This window comes from Scyliorhinus torazame, chromosome 2 (assembly GCF_047496885.1).
Source record: "Scyliorhinus torazame isolate Kashiwa2021f chromosome 2, sScyTor2.1, whole genome shotgun sequence".
NCBI classification, from domain to species: domain Eukaryota; kingdom Metazoa; phylum Chordata; class Chondrichthyes; order Carcharhiniformes; family Scyliorhinidae; genus Scyliorhinus; species Scyliorhinus torazame.
Window position 1 is genome coordinate 361,603,001 of NC_092708.1, and position 21,543 is coordinate 361,624,543.

General features: G+C 46.4%; 1 protein-coding gene across 2 annotated transcripts in view; it reads left to right on the forward strand.

The window, feature by feature from the left end:
• The window catches only part of LOC140404135 (protein unc-79 homolog), a 347,086-nt gene that overhangs the window by 112,829 nt on the left and 212,714 nt on the right, over positions 1-21,543 (forward strand). For both annotated transcript variants that reach the window (XM_072492555.1, XM_072492562.1), the window contains exons 17-22: positions 5,732-5,872; positions 11,174-11,395; positions 11,691-11,918; positions 13,397-13,529; positions 15,549-15,628; positions 15,715-15,863. In XM_072492555.1, coding sequence (XP_072348656.1) covers positions 5,732-5,872; positions 11,174-11,395; positions 11,691-11,918; positions 13,397-13,529; positions 15,549-15,628; positions 15,715-15,863 — 953 coding nt within the window. The remainder of the gene's footprint in view (positions 1-5,731; positions 5,873-11,173; positions 11,396-11,690; positions 11,919-13,396; positions 13,530-15,548; positions 15,629-15,714; positions 15,864-21,543) is intronic.

Below are 21,543 nucleotides of genomic sequence, written 5' to 3' on the forward strand. Positions count from 1 at the left end.
TCCCCAAGTACCGGAAGTCCCTTGTTAACTTCCTCAACAGTAAATCCTCTATTTCTCTGCTCTGCTCCCCTGGATGCACCACGAACAACTCACTTTTCCCCATGTTCAATTTATACCCTGAAAAGTCCACAAACTCCCCAAGTATCCGCATTATCTCTGGCATCCCCTCCGCCGGGTCCGCCACATATAACAACAAATCATCCGCATACAGAGATACCCGGTGTTCTTCTCCTCCCCTGAGTACTCCCCTCCACTTCCTGGAACCCCTCAATGCTATAGCCAGGGGCTCAATCGCCAGTGCAAGCAATAACGGGGGCAGGGGACATCCCTGCCTCGTCCTTCTATGGAGCCGAAAATACTCAGACCCCCGTCCATTCGTGACCACGCTCGCCACCGGGGCCCTATACAGCAACTGTACCCATCTGATATCCCCATCTCCAAAACCAAATCTCCTCAGCACCTCCCACAAATAATCCCACTCCACTCTATCAAATGCTTTCTCGGCATCCATCGCCACCACTATCTCCGCTTCCATCATCATTACCCCTAGCAGCCTCTGTATATTTGTGTTCAGCTGTCTCCCCTTCACAAACCCAGTTTGGTCCTCATGAACCACCCCCGGGACACAATCCTCTATCCTCGTTGCCATTACCTTGGCCAGAATCTTAGCATCCACATTCAGGAGGGAAATGGGCCTCTAGGACCCGCATTGCAGCGGGTCTTTTTCCTTTAGGAGGAGCGATATCGTTGCCTCTGACATAGTCGGGGGCAGCTGCCCCCTTTTCCTAGCCTCATTAAAGGTTCTCTTCAGTAGCGGGGCCAGCAAGTCCATATACTTCCTATAAAATTCCACCGGGAATCCGTCTGGTCCCGGGGCCTTCCCCGCCTGCATGCTCCCAATCCCTTTCACTACTTCCTCCGTCTCAATCTGTGCTCCCAGTCCCGCCCTCTCCTGCTCCTCCACCTTAGGAAATTCCAGCTGATCCAGAAAGCACATCATTCTCTCCTTCCCTTCCGGGGGCTGAGCTTCATATAATCTTTCATAAAATGCCTTGAACACTCCATTCACTCTCTCCGCTCCCCGCTCCATCTCTCCCTCCTCATCTCTCACCCCCCCTATCCCCCTCGCTGCTCCCCTTTTCCTCAGTTGGTGGGCCAGCAACCTGCTCGCCTTCTCCCCATATTCGTACTGTACACCCTGTGCCTTCCTCCATTGTGCCTCTGCATTACCCGTAGTCAACAAGTCAAATTCTACATGTAGCCTTTGCCTTTCCCTGTACAGTCCCTCCTCCGGTGCCTCCGCATATTGTCTGTCCACCCTCAAAAGTTCTTTCAACAACCGCTCCCTTTCCCTACCCTCCTTTCCTTTATGTGCCCTGATAGATATCAGCTCCCCTCTAACCACTGCCTTCAGCGCCTCCCAGACCACTCCCACCTGAACCTCCCCATTATCATTGAGTTCCAAGTACCTTTCAATACACCCCCTCACCCTTAAACACACACCCTCATCTGCCAATAATCCCATGTCCATTCTCCAGGGTGGGTGCTGTTCTTTTTCCTCCCCTATCTCCTGGTCCACCCAATGTGGAGCGTGATCCGAAATAGCTATAGCCGTGTACTCCGTCCCCGTCACCTTCGGGATCAGTGCCCTTCCCAAAACAAAAAAGTCTATCCGTGAATAAACTTTGTGGACATAGGAGAAAAACGAAAACTCCTTACTCCTAGGTCTACTAAATCTCCAGGGGTCTACTCCCATCTGTTCCATAAAGTCCTTGAGCACCCTAGCTGCAGCCGGCCTCCTTCCAGTCCTGGACCTCGATCTGTCCAGCCCTGGGTCCAGCACCGTATTAAAATCTCCACCATTACCAACTTTCCCGCCTCTAGGTCCGGGATGCGTCCTAACATACGCCTCATAAAATTGGCACCGTCCCAGTTCGGGGCATATACGTTCACTAAGACCACCGCCTCCCCTTGCAATCTGCCACTCGCCATCACGTATCTGCCCCCACTATCCGCCACTGTGGTCTTTGCCTCAAACATTACCCGCTTCCCCACTAGTATAGCCACCCCCCTGTTTTTTGCGTCTAGCCCCGAATGAAACACCTGCCCCACCCATCCTTTGCGCAGTCTGACCTGGTCTGTCAGTTTCAGATGCGTCTCCTGCAGCATGACCACATCTGCCTTAAGTTTCTTTAGGTGTGCGAGTACCCGTGCCCTCTTAATCGGCCCGTTCAGCCCTTGCACATTCCACGTGATCAGCCGGGTTGGGGGGCTCTTTACCCCCCCCCCCTTGTCGACTAGCCATCTGTAGCGCACAAAGACTCCGAGAGACGAATAGAGTGAAGTCGATGAGGCTTTATTAAGCGTGACTGTTCCCCCGCAGTTCAGTAGTAGACTGGCCTGCGGGGGAGGACTCCTGGTTCTTATACTCCGCCTTCAGGGCAGAGCTAGAGGTCAACGGCCAACCAGGACCCGGGATCTGTCAGCCAATGACATCACGGCTTCACAGTCCCACATGACCCCTAATGCATACTACCACATTCACCCCTTGTTAAAAATGAACCCGGCGGGGTGATGCTTCGCATGGTGGTAAGGGTTTACAAGGCTGGTCCTGGGAGGAAAACTTTCGCATGTTATTACAGTATGTTCAAGGTTTTTTTTTTGTTTCGAACTATTTACAGTAATCGTCAGGAGAAAAAGACAAAATGTTCTCGTTAAAAGTCCACTACTGAACTGCGGGGGAACAGTCACGCTTAATAAATTGTAGCGCACAAAGACTCCGAGAGACGAATAGAGTGAAGTCGATGAGGCTTTATTATGCGTGACTGTTCCCCCGCAGTTCAGTAGTAGACTGGCCTGCGGGGGAGGACTCCTGGTTCTTATACTCCGCCTTCAGGGCGGAGCTAGAGGTCAACGGCCAACCAGGACCCGGAATCTGATAGCCAATGACATCACGGCTTCACAGTCCCACATGACCCCTAATGCATACTACCACACCATCCCCTTTTTCAATCCAGCTCCTCACCCGGTTCCCACGTAGCCGCATCTCCCCCGACGGCGCCCTCCCGCCCCGACCACCCCACCCCAGACCAGCTCCCCCTTCTCCCCAGCAGCACCAACCCAGTTAAACCCCCCGCTAGATACCTCACTAGCGTGATTGCACCCCCCATGTTGCTCCCAGAAGTCAGCAAACTCTGGCCGACCTTGGCTTCCCCCGGTGACCTCGGCTCCCACTGTGCGAGGCCCCCTCCTTCCTGTTTCCCTGTTCCCGCCATAATTACCATAGCGCGGGGACAAAGCCCGCGCTTCCCATTTGGCCCCGCCCCCAATGGCCGGCGCCCCCAGCTCCTCATCCTCCCTCCCCCCCCTCCCCCACGACATGGGGAAGAGAGAAAAGTTACAGGGTCGCAGGATTAACAACTTGGGAAATCATCTCTTCCCCCTTTTCTCCCCCCTTCACCCCACGTAATCACCCCACCACTTTGTCCCAAACGTTCTTTTTCTAGCCCGCTTATTCCAGTTTCTCCTCAATAATAAATGTCCACGCCTCTTCTGCCGTTTCAAAGTAGTGGTGTTTCCCTTGATGTGTGACCCACAGTCTTGCCGGCTGCAGCAATCCAAATTTAACCTTCCTTTTGTGCAGCACCGCCTTGGCCCGATTAAAGCTTGCCCTCCTTCTCGCCACCTCCGCACTCCAATCTTGATATACGCGGATCACCGCGTTCTCCCACCTACTGCTCCGAGTTTTCTTTGCCCATCTGAGGACCATCTCTCTGTCTTTATATCGGAGAAATCTCACCACTGTGGCTCGAGGAATTTCTCCAGCCCTCGGTCTTCACGCCATAACTCGATAAGCTCCCTCCACCTCCAACGGGCCCGTTGGGGCCTCCGATCCCATTAACGAGTGCAGCGTCGTGCTCACATATGCCCCGACGTCCGCCCCTTCTGCACCTTCGGGAAGACCAAGAATCCTTAAATTCTTCCTCCTCGCATTATTCTCCAGCACCTCCAGCCTTTCCACACACCTTTTGTGTTGTGCCTCGTGCATCTCTGTCTTCACCACCAGGCCCTGTATTTCGCCCTTGTTCTCAGCCGCCTTTGCCTTCACGACCCGAAGCTCCTGCTCCTGGGTCTTTTGCTCCTCCTTTAGCCCTTTACTCGCCTGTAATATCGGGGCCAACATCTCCTCCTTCATCTCTTTTTTAAGTTCTTCCACGCAGCGCTGCAGGAACTCTTGTTGGTCAGGGCCCCATATTAAACTGCTTCCTTCCGACGCCATCTTGCTTTGTGCCTGCCTTCCTGGCCGCTGCTCTAGAGGATCCACCGCAATCCGGCCACTTTCATCTCCTTTTTCCATCCGTGTCCAGGGGGGATTCCCTTCTGGTTTACCGCACAGTGTTTTTAGCCGTTAAAATTGCTGTTGGGGCTCCTATCAAGAGCCCAAAAGTCCGTTCCACCGCGAGCTGCCGAAACGTGCAACTTAGCTGGTCATCGCCGCACCCGGAAGTCCCCTTAGTTATATTTTAATAGTCCCAGTGTTATAAATTGTTTTAACTCCATTCTTCTGCTGTAAAACCGCTATACCAGCAGTGCTAACAACGACATTAACCATTGATTGGTACCTACTACTTAAAATTGGGGGGTTGGTTAGCTCAGTTGCTGGATGGCTGGTCCTTAATGCAAAGCGAGGCAAACAATGCGGGTACAATTCCTGTACCAGCTGAAATTGTCCATGAGGGCCCCCCATTCTCAATCTTGCCCCTCACCTGATGTGTGGTGACCATTAGGTTAAATCACCACCAGTCAGCTCTTTCAAAAAAGGGAAAGCAGCCTATAGTCCTTGGGGACAATGGTGACTTTCACTTTCATTCATTGCTCAGAATTATAGATTAGCTGAGAAATGCTTTTACACAGTTGCACAGAATGACTCCAAATGTCATTGCATAACAATCACCCTGGAAGGGCTCTGACTCTGCAATCGATCCCTATTGCATATTGCTTTGATTTCCTTACACTTGTACACTTGTGTTTGTGTGTGTGAGTGCACACATATATGTGCAAACAAAAAGAGACAATTTTGACATTGAAGCAATCTGAAAATCTCTTACAGGCAGACAATCTGACCTGATCCTTAAACTCCAGGTAGCTTAAAAAACTTGCTTTGCTATAAATCCAGAATCAAGGTCTGTTCTGATGTCAAATGAGACTTCCTGGAGCCCCGAGTTTCACTTTCATTTCTTTACCTTTAGTTTAAATGCAACATTTATTAAAGAGCGCTGGAGGCAATTGGTTATTATCATCAGAGATGATCAAATAGCTTTGTTTATTAGCACCTAGAAGTTGTTTAATGACTTTAATACATGAGAATATTCTTACAGTCCAATGTGTTTCCAAATAAATGTATGCAAATATATAAATCTATGCAAAAAAGATTAACTATTATTGTGCAACCATGCAGACTTAAAAAAATGTATAGCTCTTTTGAATTACCACTAATGAGTCATTTTAAAATTATATAGTGCAACAAATTGTTTAATTTTATCATCCATCTGTTTGAAGATCTGTCTGCAACGATCAGATATGAAATAATTTAATCAACTGTTCGAGAATTACAGTACATTGAGAGGCTTTTAAATTTGAATTTTTCAAATAATAAAGTTATGCTGTAAATCATCCTGGTTTTAATCTCCTGCTGTCCAACAAATGTAACTTTGGTCTAAATTTTGATTAGGTTTTATCAGAACTGGATATATTAGTTCCTCTGCAGCTGTTGATCAGTATGTTTTCTGATGGAGTGAACTCTGTCAAGGAACTGGCCAATCAGAGAAAGGCAAGAGCCAATGAGCAGCCAGGAAATCTGACTGCTCGAAGGGTAGGTTTCATTTACGTCTGTTTCCATTAACTGGGCAGAGTTTGCAATTGTTTAGTTTGCTGCTTCTCATTTTTCTAATTGTCAAACAGGAGTTAAGAATTTATGGTGGGATGAGCTGGCTTTGTTAATTCCCCTCTAACTGCACCACTTCACTCAGATTTCAATTTTGCCACCACATCCCTGGCAGTTTGACTACATTTTAGCATGCAAACGTTGGTGGCTGGTTAATGGTGGAATCTTGATTGTGTTACAATCGCTGTAGCAACTGATTAACTTTTAAAGAGGTTTGAAATTACAGTTCTTAGCTGAAAGAATGACATGACAAGATGTCACCGTTTGAAACCTTTATAGAATCGTTACAGTATCGAAGAAGTCCATTTGGCCCATCATGTCCATTCTCCTAAAAAGCAATTCACATATTGCCGCTCATCTGCCCTCTCCCCACATCCCTGCACATTCCCCATTTTCAGATATTTAGATAATTTATAAAAATGTAGAAAGACTTACAGCACAGAAGGAGGCTGCTCTGCCCATTGTGTCTGCTGAGAAACCGCATCTGTGGAGAGAAACAGAATTAACGGGCGGAATCTTCCACTCTAGAGTCTAATCTGGTGGTGGGTGTGCAAGTACATGTGATTCCCGTTGGGGCGAATGGAATGGCTGAACATAAGTCATGCTGTAATATTCAGTTCACTAATTATGCAACCGTCCAAAACATGGGTGAATCTTCTGGCAGAGGCAAGCAGGAGGCCACTCTCCCTGCCATTACCCCAAAGGCTTGAAGGCCCGGTGCCATATTTAAAGGGAACCCGGATGCCCCCACCCCCTCCGGTCTCTGTTCCACCCTTTCAGCTCTACCCCACCAACCTCCCACTTCACCTATCCCTCCAGAATTTGCGCAACTTGTGTTGCCAACACTCGATGTGAGTGAAGTTATGACCAGTTCCCAAGAAGGTGAAAGCAACGTCTACTCACCTCAAAACTGTGGTTGAAGTGAATCTCACCAGGTGCGTGCTGGTAATATGCAGTCGTAAAAGTAAATGTTCTAATTTCCCACTGACATGGCGCGGCACGGTAGCACAGTTAGCACTGTTGCTTCACAGCGCCAGGAACCCGAGTTCAACTCCCCGGCTTTGGTCACTGTCTGTGTTGAGTCTGCACATTCTCCATGTCTGCGTGGATTTTCACCGGGTGTTCCGGTTTCCTCCCACAAGTCCTGAAATACCTGCTTGTTAGGTGAATTGGACATTCTGAATTCTCTCTCTCTGTATCCGAACAGGCGCCGTAGTGTGCTGACTAGGGGATTTTCACAGTAACTTCATTGCAGTGTTAATGGAAGCCTACTTGTGACACTAATACAGATTATTATTACATAATTTGGCGAAGCAACTTCCAGTGAGGTCACCTTTTGATGAGCATGCATGACCTGCTAAGACATGCAAAAAGGGCTTCCCGACATTGTTCGTCAGGAAGCTCGACGTGCCTTTAAAACCCCAAGAACAGAATTCTGACACTTCATCACGACATTGGGAACTGATTTGTGGCCTCACTGCAAATTAAGTCTCCCTGTCCTGCCCATTACACTTCCTGCTGCTGGCGGGACTGGAAGATTCTGCCCAACTTTCCAGGTTGATGACCCCTCGCCAATACTGGTAAAAGTTAGAGATGCGATAGGAGTTTAGCAAGGGGTAGGTGAGACAAGGATAAATGATGATCTGTGTTCGGGTGGAAGGCAGTAGAGATTAAATGACAGGCTAGTTAGTCGTACAGGCCCAAAGGGAATGGTGGTGGGCAAGAAAAGAAACAAAAGATGTGCCCAGAGCAGGTTTGCTGCTCTGTGAACACAAAAATAAGAGAACAATCAAACCTACAAAGAGAAGGAAACAACTGGTTACTGAGCTTACAGTTTGAAATTGTCAAACACAGTTTTGGATCTGGAAGACTGCAAAATTCCTAATTGGAAAACGAGCTGCAATTCCTCAAGCTTATATTGAGCTTTTTATTTATTCATTTACGGGATGTGGGTGTTGCTGGTTAGACCAGCATTTATTGCCCATCCCTAGTTGCCCTTCAGTAGGTGGTGGCGAGTTTCTTTCTTGAACCGCTGCAGTCGCTGAGGTGTAGGTACACCCACTGTGCTGTTGGGGAGGGAGTTCCAGGATGTTGCCGCAGCGATAGTGAAGGGGCGGCTATATATTTCCAAGACGGGGTGGTGAGCGACTTGGGGGGAACCTCCAGGTGGTGTGGTTTCCAGGTATCTGCTGCTCTTGTCCTTCTAGATGGTAGTGGTTGTAGGTTTGGAAGGTGTTGTCTAAGGAACCTAGGTGAGTTACTGCAGTGCATCTTGTAGATGGTGCACCCGTCTGCCATTGGAGCAGTGCAGCAGACCAGAGTCCAAGATATCAGCATGTGAGTAAGGTGGAGAATTAGATTGTTAGGTCAATGTAAGCTTGGTGGTCACTAAGGTTTCTGCATTGTGATCACCTAACCCACATTTAGTGTCTCCAATGTAGAGGAGAAGGCATTGTGAGCAGTGAATACAGTAGACCAAATTGAAAGAAGTACAAGTAAATTGTTGCTTCATCTGGAAGGCGTGTTTGGGACTTTTGGATGGTGAGTAGGAGGAGGTAAAGGGGTAGGTGTTGCGCCTCCTATGTTTGCATAACAAGGTTCTGTGAGAAGGGGATGGGATATTGGGGGTGATTGAGGAGTGGATCAGGGCATCACCAAGGTAATGGACCCTTTGGAATGCTGTTTGTTTCAGGTGTTATGGATGGCAAGCTAACAACTCATGGTTACCAATACCCCTCCAGATCTCTCTTTCCCTCCGCTTCCCTCTGACCCCACCACTTATTCTTATCTCAATCTTGTAATGTATTCATGATCCCCTCCGATCTTTGCCTTTCTAATATGGTTTGTCCTTAGCTAAGGGATCAGCTTTATTCCCTTATGCCCCACGTTAATTAATTTTGAACATGGCCTGACATTGGCTTCTTCATTTTCACCCCCATGTCCACTTCTTTGGTCAAGAATCCTCCCCTGCTGAATGGACCATTTCACCCCCCCCCCCCCCCTCCCTCCCCAAACACCTATTCAACGGATCATTTTCTGCCAGATCTGCCACTTCCGGCGAGATGCCATCATTAAACACATCTTTCCCTTCCCTCCCCTTTCTGCATCAGTTCCTCCCAGTTCTGTTGAAAGGTTATTGACCTGAAACGTTAACTTTGTTTCTTCTCACAGATGCCTCCCGATCCACTGGCCATTTCCAGAATTTTCTGTTTTAATTGTAGAAGTCCAGATTTGGCTTAAAATATAAAACTTTGTGCCCAGCTTTGAATTGTGGGCACATGTTTTTTTCTCCTTTTAGCTTAGAATGCAAATCCTCATTTTACCTTGAAGCCTTACCAGATGGAGATTACATTCAATGAGTTAATTTCAAAGATGTGTATGTGGTTAACACATTTACTTCACAGCGCCAGGGTCCCGGACACGATTCCTGGCTTTGATCACTGTTTGTGCAGAGTCTGCACGTTCTCCCCGTGCCTGCATGGGTTTCCTCCGGGTGCTCCGGTTTCCTCCCACAAGTCGCGAAAGACGTGCAGTTAGGTGATTTGGACATTCTGAAATCTCACTCTGTGTACCTGAACCGGCGCAGGAGTGTGGCGACTGGGGGATTTTCACAGTAACTTCATTGCAGTGTTAATGTAAGCCTAGTTATGACACTAATAAAGATTATTTTTATTGTTATGATTGGTCAGTGTTCTGATCATAAGACATCCCTCCACCATCATTTGTTAGAACCGAGGTCTCTATGGAAAACAAATTGATTTTGAAAGAATTATACCAATTATTGTAAACGTTTCAAAGTTTGGGGAAAATGATCAGATCGGTGTTTTCTTGCCGTTTTAGTGCAAAATATGGGCCAAAACATGGATTTTGCCAGTTTAAATTTGCTTAAATATTGGGATGATTTTGAAAATTTGGCAACCAAATATTTTTGCTTCAACACAATAGCTGCTGAAAGTTTATGCTTTGATTCTGAAATTAACATGCTATTTGCTAGTGGCAGGATATCGGTTTGATACTAATGATGCACTACAGTCATCCCCACAACGGGGGAGGGGGTGGCATTAAAAGTCAGCTGCCTCTGCAGCAGGAGGGTAAATTATTTCCTGCTATCCCACCATGTCCCCAATCCGTTCACCAAAAAGCCAGTTGCCCCGCAGCCTTTTTACACTTTGCAGGGTGTTAATTGGTTCAGGGTGACACATAGCGGCCCCATCTGGGGAGGGAGTCCCACCTTAGGTAACTGTTGACCAATCTAATTAATCAAAAGCTCTGTAGTCCTTGCAGCGCCAGGTTCACTGCTGGGACTACAGCCAGTCCCCAAAGAAGAGGTTATGGAAGCTGGGCTCCAATTACGTCCTGGGTAACAGCAGGTCCTGGCTGGCAGGCCCCAGCGAGATGGGGTAGGGGGTTGGGGGCAGGTTAAGAGATCAGGAAAGAAGGTTAAAAAGGGTACAGGGCACATTAGATAGACACACCATCTCTTGTCTGACACTCGCTCACCGAGTAAAAAAATCGCTGGGCTATCCAATGTGGGCCTACCCCTGCTGCAGGTAAAATAGTGACTCAAGTGGGATGAGGTACTGAAGTGGCCATTAATTAGCCAGCTAAGGGCCTCAATAGGCCCAATTGCGGGCTGGCCACCCAACGCCTTCACTGCTCCTGTAAAATGGGAGAGAGATTGCGTGTTGGGGGGCGGGGGTGGGCAGTGTGCATGAAGCCGGTGGGCAGGCACTGTGCTGCATTTTACAAACCCTCCTCCCTGTCATCCCATCGCTGCCTTAAAACAAGTTGGCAGGGGAGCATAAAATCCAGTCCCTTGACTTGCATTTCCAGAATTTGGCAGCGGGTTGTCCCCCTCTTTGTGAACTGATGTGATGTGCCATAAGGGGAGCAGGGGAACTGGGGTAAAAATAGAGGGATATCATCTGCCTAAGCAATAGAATTTTACATTTGGTGATTGATCTACTTTGGATGAGACGAACAGGTGAGCTCAGCTTTCAGTTCAGGCTCAGATTTGTGCCAATGATTATTTATCACTCAATTATGTGTTGTGATCAAACATCTTTTGGCTTTGAAATATTAATGTATAACTTTGCCCCAGCCTTGCATAAATTCACTCAAGCTGGACACTTAGTATTTCAATTCCTAACCATATGTCTATTTAATACTGTAACTTTTTCTTTATATTCCTTGTATCATTGTCCTCATGAATACATCTTCTCCTTCCAGGTTAGTGTTGTATCAGACCCTGGACGCAGAGGCCAACATATTACTCTTAGCCCATTTCCTAGCCCCTTTCCTAGCCCATTCCGTAGCCCAGTTCGCAGTCCATTCCGTGGTTGTTTTAAGAATTTTGGATCTGCAGGAGGAAGAGCCATGGACTTTGACTGTGATGATGATGACATGAACTTAGCCTGCTTTATCCTGATGTTTGATTTGATATTGAAACAGGTAATGATTTTGTTGTTTTCCCCCCCTGATATGCCATATGTAAAATTTGAGGCCAAAGATGATTTTATGTATGATTTTATGATGAGTATGTAGGATAAGTATTTTTAACTTTATCATTCACTCAAGTTACTGTATCCATTTTATATTTGAAATGCAAGACAAATATATATTAGTCTAAAGTTATTTGAATCCATCACGACAAATAATAAAACTGAAAATACATAGAAATATTTAATCCAAGAACAAAGCAGAAGTAATTATGTATTTCTTTAAACTTCTATCTCAATGCTAACAGATGGAATTGCAAGATGATGGTATAATCCTGGGACTTGATCATGGATTGTCCAAGGACATCATTTCCATTATAAACAATGTATTCCAGGCACCCTGGGGAGGCTCACATACCTGCCAGAAAGATGAAAGAGCAGTTGAATGCCACCTTTGTCAGTCCAGCATTTTATGCTATCAACTGGCATGTGAACTGCTGGAGCGATTGGCACCCAAAGAGGAAATCAAACTGGTGGTAAGGAGCAACAGGTATAGATGGAATTGTGGTTTTGGTGTTAACTCATGGAGCTAGATTTCATGATCCCTTGCCAGAGGGGGTGGAGCTTGCCTACCTGCCCTTGGAATCCGAAAAATGCAGGGTTCTGGTGACTAGCCAAATAGGCTGGTGTCAGACAAAGTGCAGCAGGCACAAGGGAGCCACCCTCTTCCTCACTAACCTGTGGCCCCCGCCCTGCCAAGTCATTCATTCCCCCATAACCCTGTTACCCTCCCCATGCCTCTTGAACAGGTCCCCCCACTCCCTTCCTGAGATCCCTGACCCTGGACTTAGCTATTCTCCTCAGTATGGTGAGACTAGGAGTGGGTATTTCTGGAACTATATAGCTGCCAGCCAGCTCTATAAGGCAGGACCTCCCCTTGAGATGTGGATGAAAGTCATTCTTAAAGCAATAAATGCTGCTTCCAGCATTAAATTGCTCTGGGCAGTTGTCAGCATCGCTGGTGGACTCCCCCTCACCCATCTCTTTATCTGCGGTGGAGAGGTTCGGAGGGTCTGTGGACTGTAGCACCGCCTCAGATTTAGCCCATGCGCACTTTTTGAAAACGACTTTGTTTAATAATTTGTAATGCATTGCTATTGTATTATTCGCCCTTCTAGAAAAGTGAAAATATCCTGATGCTGAGCAGTGGTGTTAGTTTGGATGCTGTATTCCGATTATAGTTTCTAGTATGGCCCCCAAATTAATGCTCTCTAGTCAAAAGGAAACAAATGTGGTGGTATCCATTCATTCCCCCAATCTGGCTGGACGCATCACGTGCTGTTGGACTTCATCACCTCTGCCAATTCCCCACTACTCCAGGATTATCTCAGGTCAACTTTATGTCTTTTAGTCAATCCCAGTCATCTCCTCAAACCTCTGTTGTCAATTTGTATACCTTCATGTCCAACAACAAATTCAAAGAAATTTTGTGCTTGGTTGCCACCAAGTTTGAGATCATTTGTTCAGCTATTTCTACTGCTTCCTCCCCTTTCCCATACCCACCAAGTCAATACGTTTCTTTCTGTCCTAGCCATGAACCCATATCCATTTCTCTAGCTCCTCTCCATTTCTTCCCCATTCATGACTACTAGAAGCTCATTTCTCCTCTCATGATTTGATTCCCACTAAATTGTAGATCACCCAACACCTCCTCCTAGCCCCCATGCATGCTAAATGATATTGTAACTAGTTCATTCCCCACAGGCACACCCTTTCATCACCTTTCCAAATCAATGCCATCACTCACCTAGTTCAATCCCTATGTCTTTGAAAATGATTGCCCCAAGACCATCCTCGTTCCTCTCCAAAGACCGTAAACATAGAATTCCCTCCAAATTTCATTTCCATCTTTCCCATAACTACTTGAATGAATTTCTTCGGTAGGTTTGTGCCCCTGCCCCTCACTCTTGCAGCTTCCAAGTCAGTATGTATTGATGTATTTGTTCTCCTTTAGGAACCCACTGACAGCTTTGAAGAAAGTATGCTGTTTTCTAGGCCTGAATTCACTGTAGGTTGTGAAGGGGAAGATGAAAATTCAAAAGAGGAAGGAAACCTTATATTCAATAATGGGTGTGAAGAAAATCTTGGTATGTGATGTTGATGGTTATTTTTACCATAAGTACCACTGTTGAAACTGGCTGCTTAAAACTTTTTATTACTATAATAGAGGCAAAAGTAATTTGATAGGAAGCACTTTGAGACATCCAAGAATGTGACGTGGTCCATGCAAATTGATTCTTATATATTTTTAAAATGTATATTAATTGCTAGCTCTGTGTTCCAATGTTAAATAATATTGTTATCTAACTTTGAACATTGATCAGTAATAATTAAAACGTGTCATAATTATAGAGCCTATTGTTAAATGGTAATGCATTGAGGGATATTGATTGTATACCAAATGGCAAGCAAACTTTTGCGATAAAACGTTGACATATTTTGAGATAATAGACATCGTATTGAAAAGACCTGTAACTCTTGGATTTTAGAAGCAAAGACAACGGCGTTGACATTCTCCCAATTGTCCAATGGGAGAGGAGTTACAGAAATTCTGGAGAAATTTCTTAACAGTTTTAACACTGTCATTTTTCAGTTTTATGGTCCTTCCACTGAGGTTACGGAGGACGATCGGAAGGGCCCCAGCATCAGCTTACCCCCCAATGTTTTTGGTAACTTTTGGTCTTTGATCCGATTGTACTCTCTTAATGGCATTAGTTAGGGAAATCCAGAATATTGACCCAATAATATGTAACTAGGTGAGGATGATGTGGAACTTGGCGGGGAACTTGAAGGTGATAAAGGATAATGGAATGTCATCCTGTATTCCGAGGGGAATTAAATATAAAAGTAAGGCTGTTATGCTTCAGTTACACAGGATATTGGTGAGACTGCATTTCGAAAATTGAGTGCAGTTTTTTTCTCTTTATTTAAGGAGGGATGTGAATGCATTCGAGACAGTTTAGAGGAGGTTTGCTAGTTTGATACCTGGAAAGCGCGGCTGTCTTATGAGGAAAGATTAGACAGTCCAAAGATGTGCTGGTTAGGTGGATTGGCCATGCTAAATTGCTGAGCTGAGATGGGGTGGAGATGTGGGCTTAAGTGGGGTGCTCTTTCCAAGGGCCGGTGCAGACTCGATGGGCCGAATGGGCTTCTGCACTGTAAATTCTATCATTCTATGAGACTGAGTTTGTTTCCACTGTAGTTTGTAAGGGTAAGTGGTGACTTGATTGAAGTGTATAAAATTCTGAATGGTCTTATCAAAGTGGACATGGAAAGGATGTTCCCTCTTGTGGATAATTCCAGAACTAAGGGGGCAATGTTTTAAAATTAGGGATCGCCCTTTTAGGACAGAGATGACGAGAATATTTTTCTCTGAAGGTTTAGTCTTTGGAACTCTCTACCTCAGAAGGCGGTTGAGCCGGGGTTATTGAATATTTTTAAGGTGGAGATAGATAGTTCCTTTTTAGGCAAAGGAATCAAAGGTTATCTGGGTTTGATGGGCATGTAGAACTTGAAACACAAACAGATCGGCCATGATCTTATCAAATAGCATAGTGACTTTGAGGGGCCGAAAGGTCTACTTCTCTTATTTCATATGTTTGTATGATATTGTTCTCATATTGATCTTGTCCTTCTTAGTGGTAGAGGTCACAGTGTGAGGTGCTGACAAAGTAGCTTTGTTAAGGTACCACAGTTCATCCCATTGCTAGTATATATTATAGTCAAAGTGCATCGGTCGTGGAGGGATTGATAAAGCCCAGTTGCAGGGGCACTAATCAAGTGGACTGCTTCGACCTGGAGGTTCAGTGAGCTTCCTAAGTGTTGCAATGTCAAAAGCCATCCAGATGTGTGGGAGTGTTCCATTGTATTCCTGAAGGAGGCAAAGTAGTTTTGACCTTTACCATGAGTTCCCCATGTGCTATCTTTACAATAAATACCCCAAGATTAATTGTTAGACATTAACTCAAAAGTATAATTTGTTTTGTTCCAAACCAATATCAAAAGAGCTTATCACTTAAAAGATAAATGTTTTGCCCTTCAGAAAAAGCAGTGATTTGATTTATGCAGTTGCTTACATTTTTAATATTTTTATTTTGTTTTAATAGAAGTGAAGAATAATGTAGAGCGTAACTTTAATTACCAACAACTTCCTGCCACATTGAAGCTAATACATACAATATTGCAGGTAATCTTTATTTGACTTATTCCATTCTATTTTAACAGCTGAGTATTTTAATTTCTTGACCTTGCTTCATTTGTTCATATCAACAGGAAATGCCAAATTGTGAAGAGCCAGACATTCTTTTCAACATGCTCAATTGTTTAAAAATACTGTGTCTACATGGGGAGTGTTTATATCTTGCAAGAAAAGATTATCCAAGCTTTCTTGCTTATATTCAAGACACAATGTTGATTTCAAGGTAAAGTTAACACAGTATGAAATACTGATAAATTATCATTTATTGTTAGAACGTATCATTTTAAATGTGTTTTCCCCCCCCTTCCCATTAACTATTTGTTTCTTATGCAAGGTTGTATATTATTTTTGCAGTCTGACTGCTTTAACTTTGATTTATTTTAACTATATAATTTATTTCCTGCTAATTAACTAATGATTATAATTAAATCAACTTCCAGCGCTTATGTTACAATCAGTCTTTTGGCACGGATGTTGCAAAGCATCAGTAACATAGTGATCGAGGTATTAGCATCAAGTGTGTTATCTATAATTGACAAAAGACACACACAATACGGAATAATACAACTTCAACACTATGAATCTTGTTGTTCATCTAAGAAAAGTTGCTATTGTAACTAGAGAGTCAAGATCCAGTGTATCTTCATGTGAAGTGGGGCTCGATGGTAGGTATATAATTATCTTTTGAAAAATATTTTTTTCCCCATTTTTTTTTTCCACTCTGGCCTTAAACGAACTTACCTCGCCCCTCACCACCACCTTTAGAGCCTCCCAGACGACTGCCTTCGACACCTCACCCGTACAATTGAAACCTACATATTCCTTAATTACCTTTTCAATTTTCTCACAGAACACTTGGTTCCCCAAAAGCCCCACATCCAGTTTCCACCCCGGTCTCTGCGCTGCCCCCTTCTCCAGCACCATATCCACCCAATGTGGAGCGTGATCTGACACTGCAATTGCAGAGTATTCCGACCCCTTGACTCCAGCCAGCAAAGCCTTCCCCACCACAAAAAAGTCGATCTGTGAGTATACCTTATGGACCGCTGAGAAAAACGAGTACTCCCGTTCCCTTGGGTGCAGGAACCTCCAAGGGTCCACCCCTCCCATTTCCACCATTAGCCCAGCCAGCGCCTTTGCCCCCCCCCTGATGGGACCAGCAAGCGTGGCCGTGATCTGTCCAACCTTGGCCCCTGCACCAAGTTCCAGTCCGCTTTCAAACTTTAAAGATGTGCAAGCACCCTTGACCTCTTGACCGGACCTCCTAGCCCTCTCACGTTCCATGTGACTATCCTTACTGGGGGTCTCTCACCCCCCCCCACCTTTGTTATCCACCATCACCATACCACCAGGCTCTGTCCCTTAAGCCTGACCCACCCCTGTCCATTGTTAACATCAAACCCCTTCCCCCCCCCTTCCCAAGAACCCCCCCCAGCAAAAACATCCCCCAATATCCATCCCTTCCCCCCCCTCTCGCTCGCATTGTAGGCCCATTGAAGCCTGCTGTCCAAGCTCCAACGTCCGCAGCCCTCCTCTCACCTCACCCCCATTCACTAACTGACTTTAGTTAGCTAGCGCAGGTGGCTCCCCCCGCTAAGACCTCTCGCCCCCTTCCACCCAGTCCCAGAGAAAGAAACACCAAAACAAACCCAACAATCCAATCCCAACAATTCACTAACATAACATTTAACCGTCGCAACACAGAACGCCATTAACTTGAACTCTGTAACAATGCAAAGAGAAGTAAATTTCAGTACAAATCAGTAAAAAGAAAGCTGTAACATTTATACATTTTCCAGCCGCTCAAACACAGTCCACAGTCTCTCTTCCAGTTCCGCTCTTCACGTCTGTCCCAAGCCTTCTGCCCTCACGAACGCCTCAGCCGCCTCCGCTGTCTCAAAATAAAAGTATTTGGCCTTTTATGTTACTCTCAACTTCGCCGGGTACACTACACCAAATCGCACCCCCTTTTAGTACAAAGCCGCCTTCACTCGCCCAAACGCCGCTCGTCTTTTTGCCAACTCCACCGTCAGGTCCTGGTAGGTGCGAACTGCAGCTCCATCCCACAGCACCTCACGCTTCTGCTTCGCCCAGCTTAATATTTTCTCCTTCATGCAAAACTTATGGAAGCAGATAATTACTGCCCTTGGCGGCTCGTTCACTTTGGGCTTCGGCCTGAATGACCGATGAGCTCGGTCTAGCTCGTACAGGGAGGGGCTCTCACCCTCCCCCATCAGCTCCGCCAATTTCTTAGCGAAGTATTGCGTTGGCCTTGGGCCCTCTGTCCCTTCGGGCAAGCCCACAATTCTCAAATTGTGCCGCCTTGAGCGGTTTCCAAGTCTTCCAGCTTTGCTCGGAGTCCTCTGTTAACCTCCACCACCCTCCGCAGCTCGTCCCCCATCGAAGTGACCTGGTCGCTGTGTCGTGTCACGGCCTCCTCCACCTCCTTCATCTTCTCGCCCGGCTCACTCACCTCGGCCGATGCCTTTGCCACCTCCACCCTCATCGGGACGATTGCCTCCTCCACCAATGACCTCAACACGACCGCCGTCTCCTTCCTCAAGGCCTCCATGTGCCTCACAAACTGTTTTTCCAGCTCCACCGCCATCATCTCGGTCATCTTCTCCTCCGTAAGTTGTGCGGCCCCGCCTTGCAGTTCGGCTTCCGCCATCCTGTCAACACTTTTGCTCGTCTTCTCCTTCAGTTGCGAACCCGCGTTTCCTCCTTTCTTCGATGCTGCTCTTTGCATCCTTTAGCGGCTTATTGTTTTTTATCTTCTTTCTTTTCTCCTCACTCCCCCTTCACCCTCCTGTCCTTCATTAATCTGAATTATTCTTTTTTTGAAAATAAAAGGGGAGAGAAAAAACAAACTTTTACCAAACTTCCTTAAACCTTCTTTCTTTCTCCTCTGCATTCAACCAGAGCTCCCCTGGGACCAGGCTTCAGCCTTCTTTCTTCCTCCTAGGTGGGAGGCATCCGACGTGGAGCACCCTCCCTACATGGTGCCCTGGCCTCAGGCCTGCCGCTTTGGCCTCCTTGTAACTCCGCCCCCACTGCTCTGACCTCGACGCCGCGCCGGGCCCAGCGCCTCAGCCCCCGCCGCCCGACACCCGCGCAGGGTTCTTCGCCGGTTTTTAAACCAGCCCCGCTGGCTGCTCGTGATGCCCCAAAGGCCGACGATAGTCGGGGGGTGCGTGAAGACTCGGGGATTTCCCCAAAATCGCCGTGAATCGCGGCCACCAGCGGGAGCTCTTGTTGCTGCGGCTGCCCTGCTCGCCCACGCCACCGGAAGTCCCTTTGAAAAATATTTTTATTCAACATTTTAAATATTTTTACACAAACAGTACCCGACGCCTCCTCCTCCCACTCTTTGGAAGCAACCATATCTCCAAAGTGCAAAATGAACAAGTCCCCTCTCTGGTGGAACCTCTCCTCTGCCCCTCTCAGAGCAAATTTGACCTTTTCCAAGGCCAAAAACTCCCAACAGGTCCCCCAGCCACGCTGAGGCACGAGGGGGAGAAGCTGACCTCCACTCCAAAAGGACCAGCCTGCGAGTGTTCAACGAGGTGAAGGCTAAGACATCTGCTCCCGCTCCCGTTTGCAGCTCCAGCAGATACGACACCCCGAATGGCCTTTAGGGGACCCGGCTCCAGTTCCACATGTAGAGCCTCAGACATGGTGCTGAAAAATGACCCCAAAAAACTCTCCAACTTCGGGCAGGACCAGAACATATGGACATGGTTGGCTGGGCCCCCCCACACCGCTCACAACTATCCTCCATCTCCTCAAACAGCCGGCTTATCCTCGCCTTTGTTAAGTGCGCCCTATGTGCCACTTTTACTTGAGGTTCACACGAGGTCGAGGCATTGATCCCTCATGGCACTTCTCATCATAATCCTTCCTCCAGCTCCCTGCCCAACTCTTCCTCCCACTTAGCCTTGATCCCTTTCATAGACTTCTTAAGCTCCTCATTAATCCTACCATAAATGACTGAGACAACTCCACTCTCCAACCTCCTCACCAACAGTACCTCCTCCAGCAGTGAAGAGGCAGCATCGCTAGGAAACTTGGAAAATTCAATTTGGGGGAATTTCCACACCTGCATATACTTAAAGCCTTCCTCATGCTGCAGCCTGCACTTCACCCTCAACTCTGCTAGACTTGTGAATCTCCCCTCCAGAAACAGATCCTCCACCTCTTTCAGCCCTTTCTCCTCCCATCCCTGGAACCTCGCATCCATCCTACCCGGCTCAAACCCATGATTCCCTCTTATTTGCATCACCCTCAACACCGTCCTCAATTTGAAGTGCTGTCAGAGTTCCCCCCAGATCTTGAGCGTGGTTACTACTATCGGATTCCCGGAATACTTCCCTGAGGCGAGCGGCAGCGGCGCCATTGCCAGCGCCTGCAACCCTGACCCCTTACAGGACCCTGCCACCATCCGCACCCACAAAGCTTCCGACTCCTTCCTCCAGCCCCGCACTTTCTCCATATTAGCCGCCCAGTAATTGTATAACAGATTCGGAAGAGCCAAGCCCCCCCCCCCACCTTTGAAGCACTGCCTTATCTATCCTTGACATCTTTCCTGCCCACACAAACAATGAGACCAGCCTATCCACCCCTCAAAAATGCCTTTGGCAAAAAGACCAGTAGACACTGAAACTGTAATATTCTTTGATTGGGCTGATGTTGAAACTTGATGTTGTAGTGTGAACAAAGAAATTAGACTTTGTTTTATTAACAAAGTTATTAATTACTTAACACTACATCAACAAATTACTAAAATGTCTCCGATTAATACAGTTGGAAATAATGGTCTAACACTAACTTACGCTGAGATACTACAGAGCTACTCTAATATGTGATTGCTACAATCTCTTAACTGACACCTTCTCGTGGAAAACATGGTGTATCCGGGTCAAGTGTCTGCATAGTCGCACCACCTGGTGGTCGGATGCTGGAACTATAACAGCAATACATATATTATTGTTTGTATACAGATGATAATACAGACGACAATCTACTTGTCAGGAACAAGAACAGAAACTGTGGCAAAATATTTATTTTGTCTGCCTGCACGTGGCCAGCCAACGACAAAGGGAGACTATCCCACCTCCCCAGATTCTCCTTCACCTTCCCTTACCAGGCTTGTGACATTTAGCTTGCGGAGTCGCGCCCAATCCAGTGTTATATGCACCCCCAAGAACCTAAAGTGAGTTGTCGCCACCCTAAATAGCACTCCATTCCTGCCCCTCCACCCGAAGGTGACACGACAAAATACTCACTCTTCTCTGAATTCAATTTATACCCCGAAAACGCTCAAGATTTCTCTAACAACCCCCTTATGTCCCTCACTAAAGAGGTAGGTGTTTAATTTAATAGGTGCAGAAGGAACTCGGTCCCTACGTTCAAGTCATACAATTAGTCTTCCCTTCTGTGTCATTCTTTGATGCTATTCATAATTTTTAAAAGAAAATAATTTTTCTTAAAGTTTTCACAAAATATCAACAACAAAATGTAAAAGGAACCCAATAGAATTAAATACAAAACAAAACAAAACAACCCAGTGCCCCCCCTCCCCCTATACATAAATAATATATTAACACCCGCCGAAACACATAGCAAACATAGCAAATATATACACCCCCTGAGATCCCCCAGTATAGACAAACAAAAATAAAATAGAACCCACCCCCCCTCCCCCACCGGGTTGCTGCAGCTGACCATTGTCTACTGTTCTGCCAGGAAATCCAAGAACGGTTGCCACCACCTGAAGAACCCTTGCACCGATCCCCTTAAGGCAAATTTCACCCTCTCCAATTTAATAAACCCTGCCATATCGTTGATCCAGGATTCCACGCTTGGGGGCCTTGCATCCTTCCACTGAAGAAGAATCCTTCGCC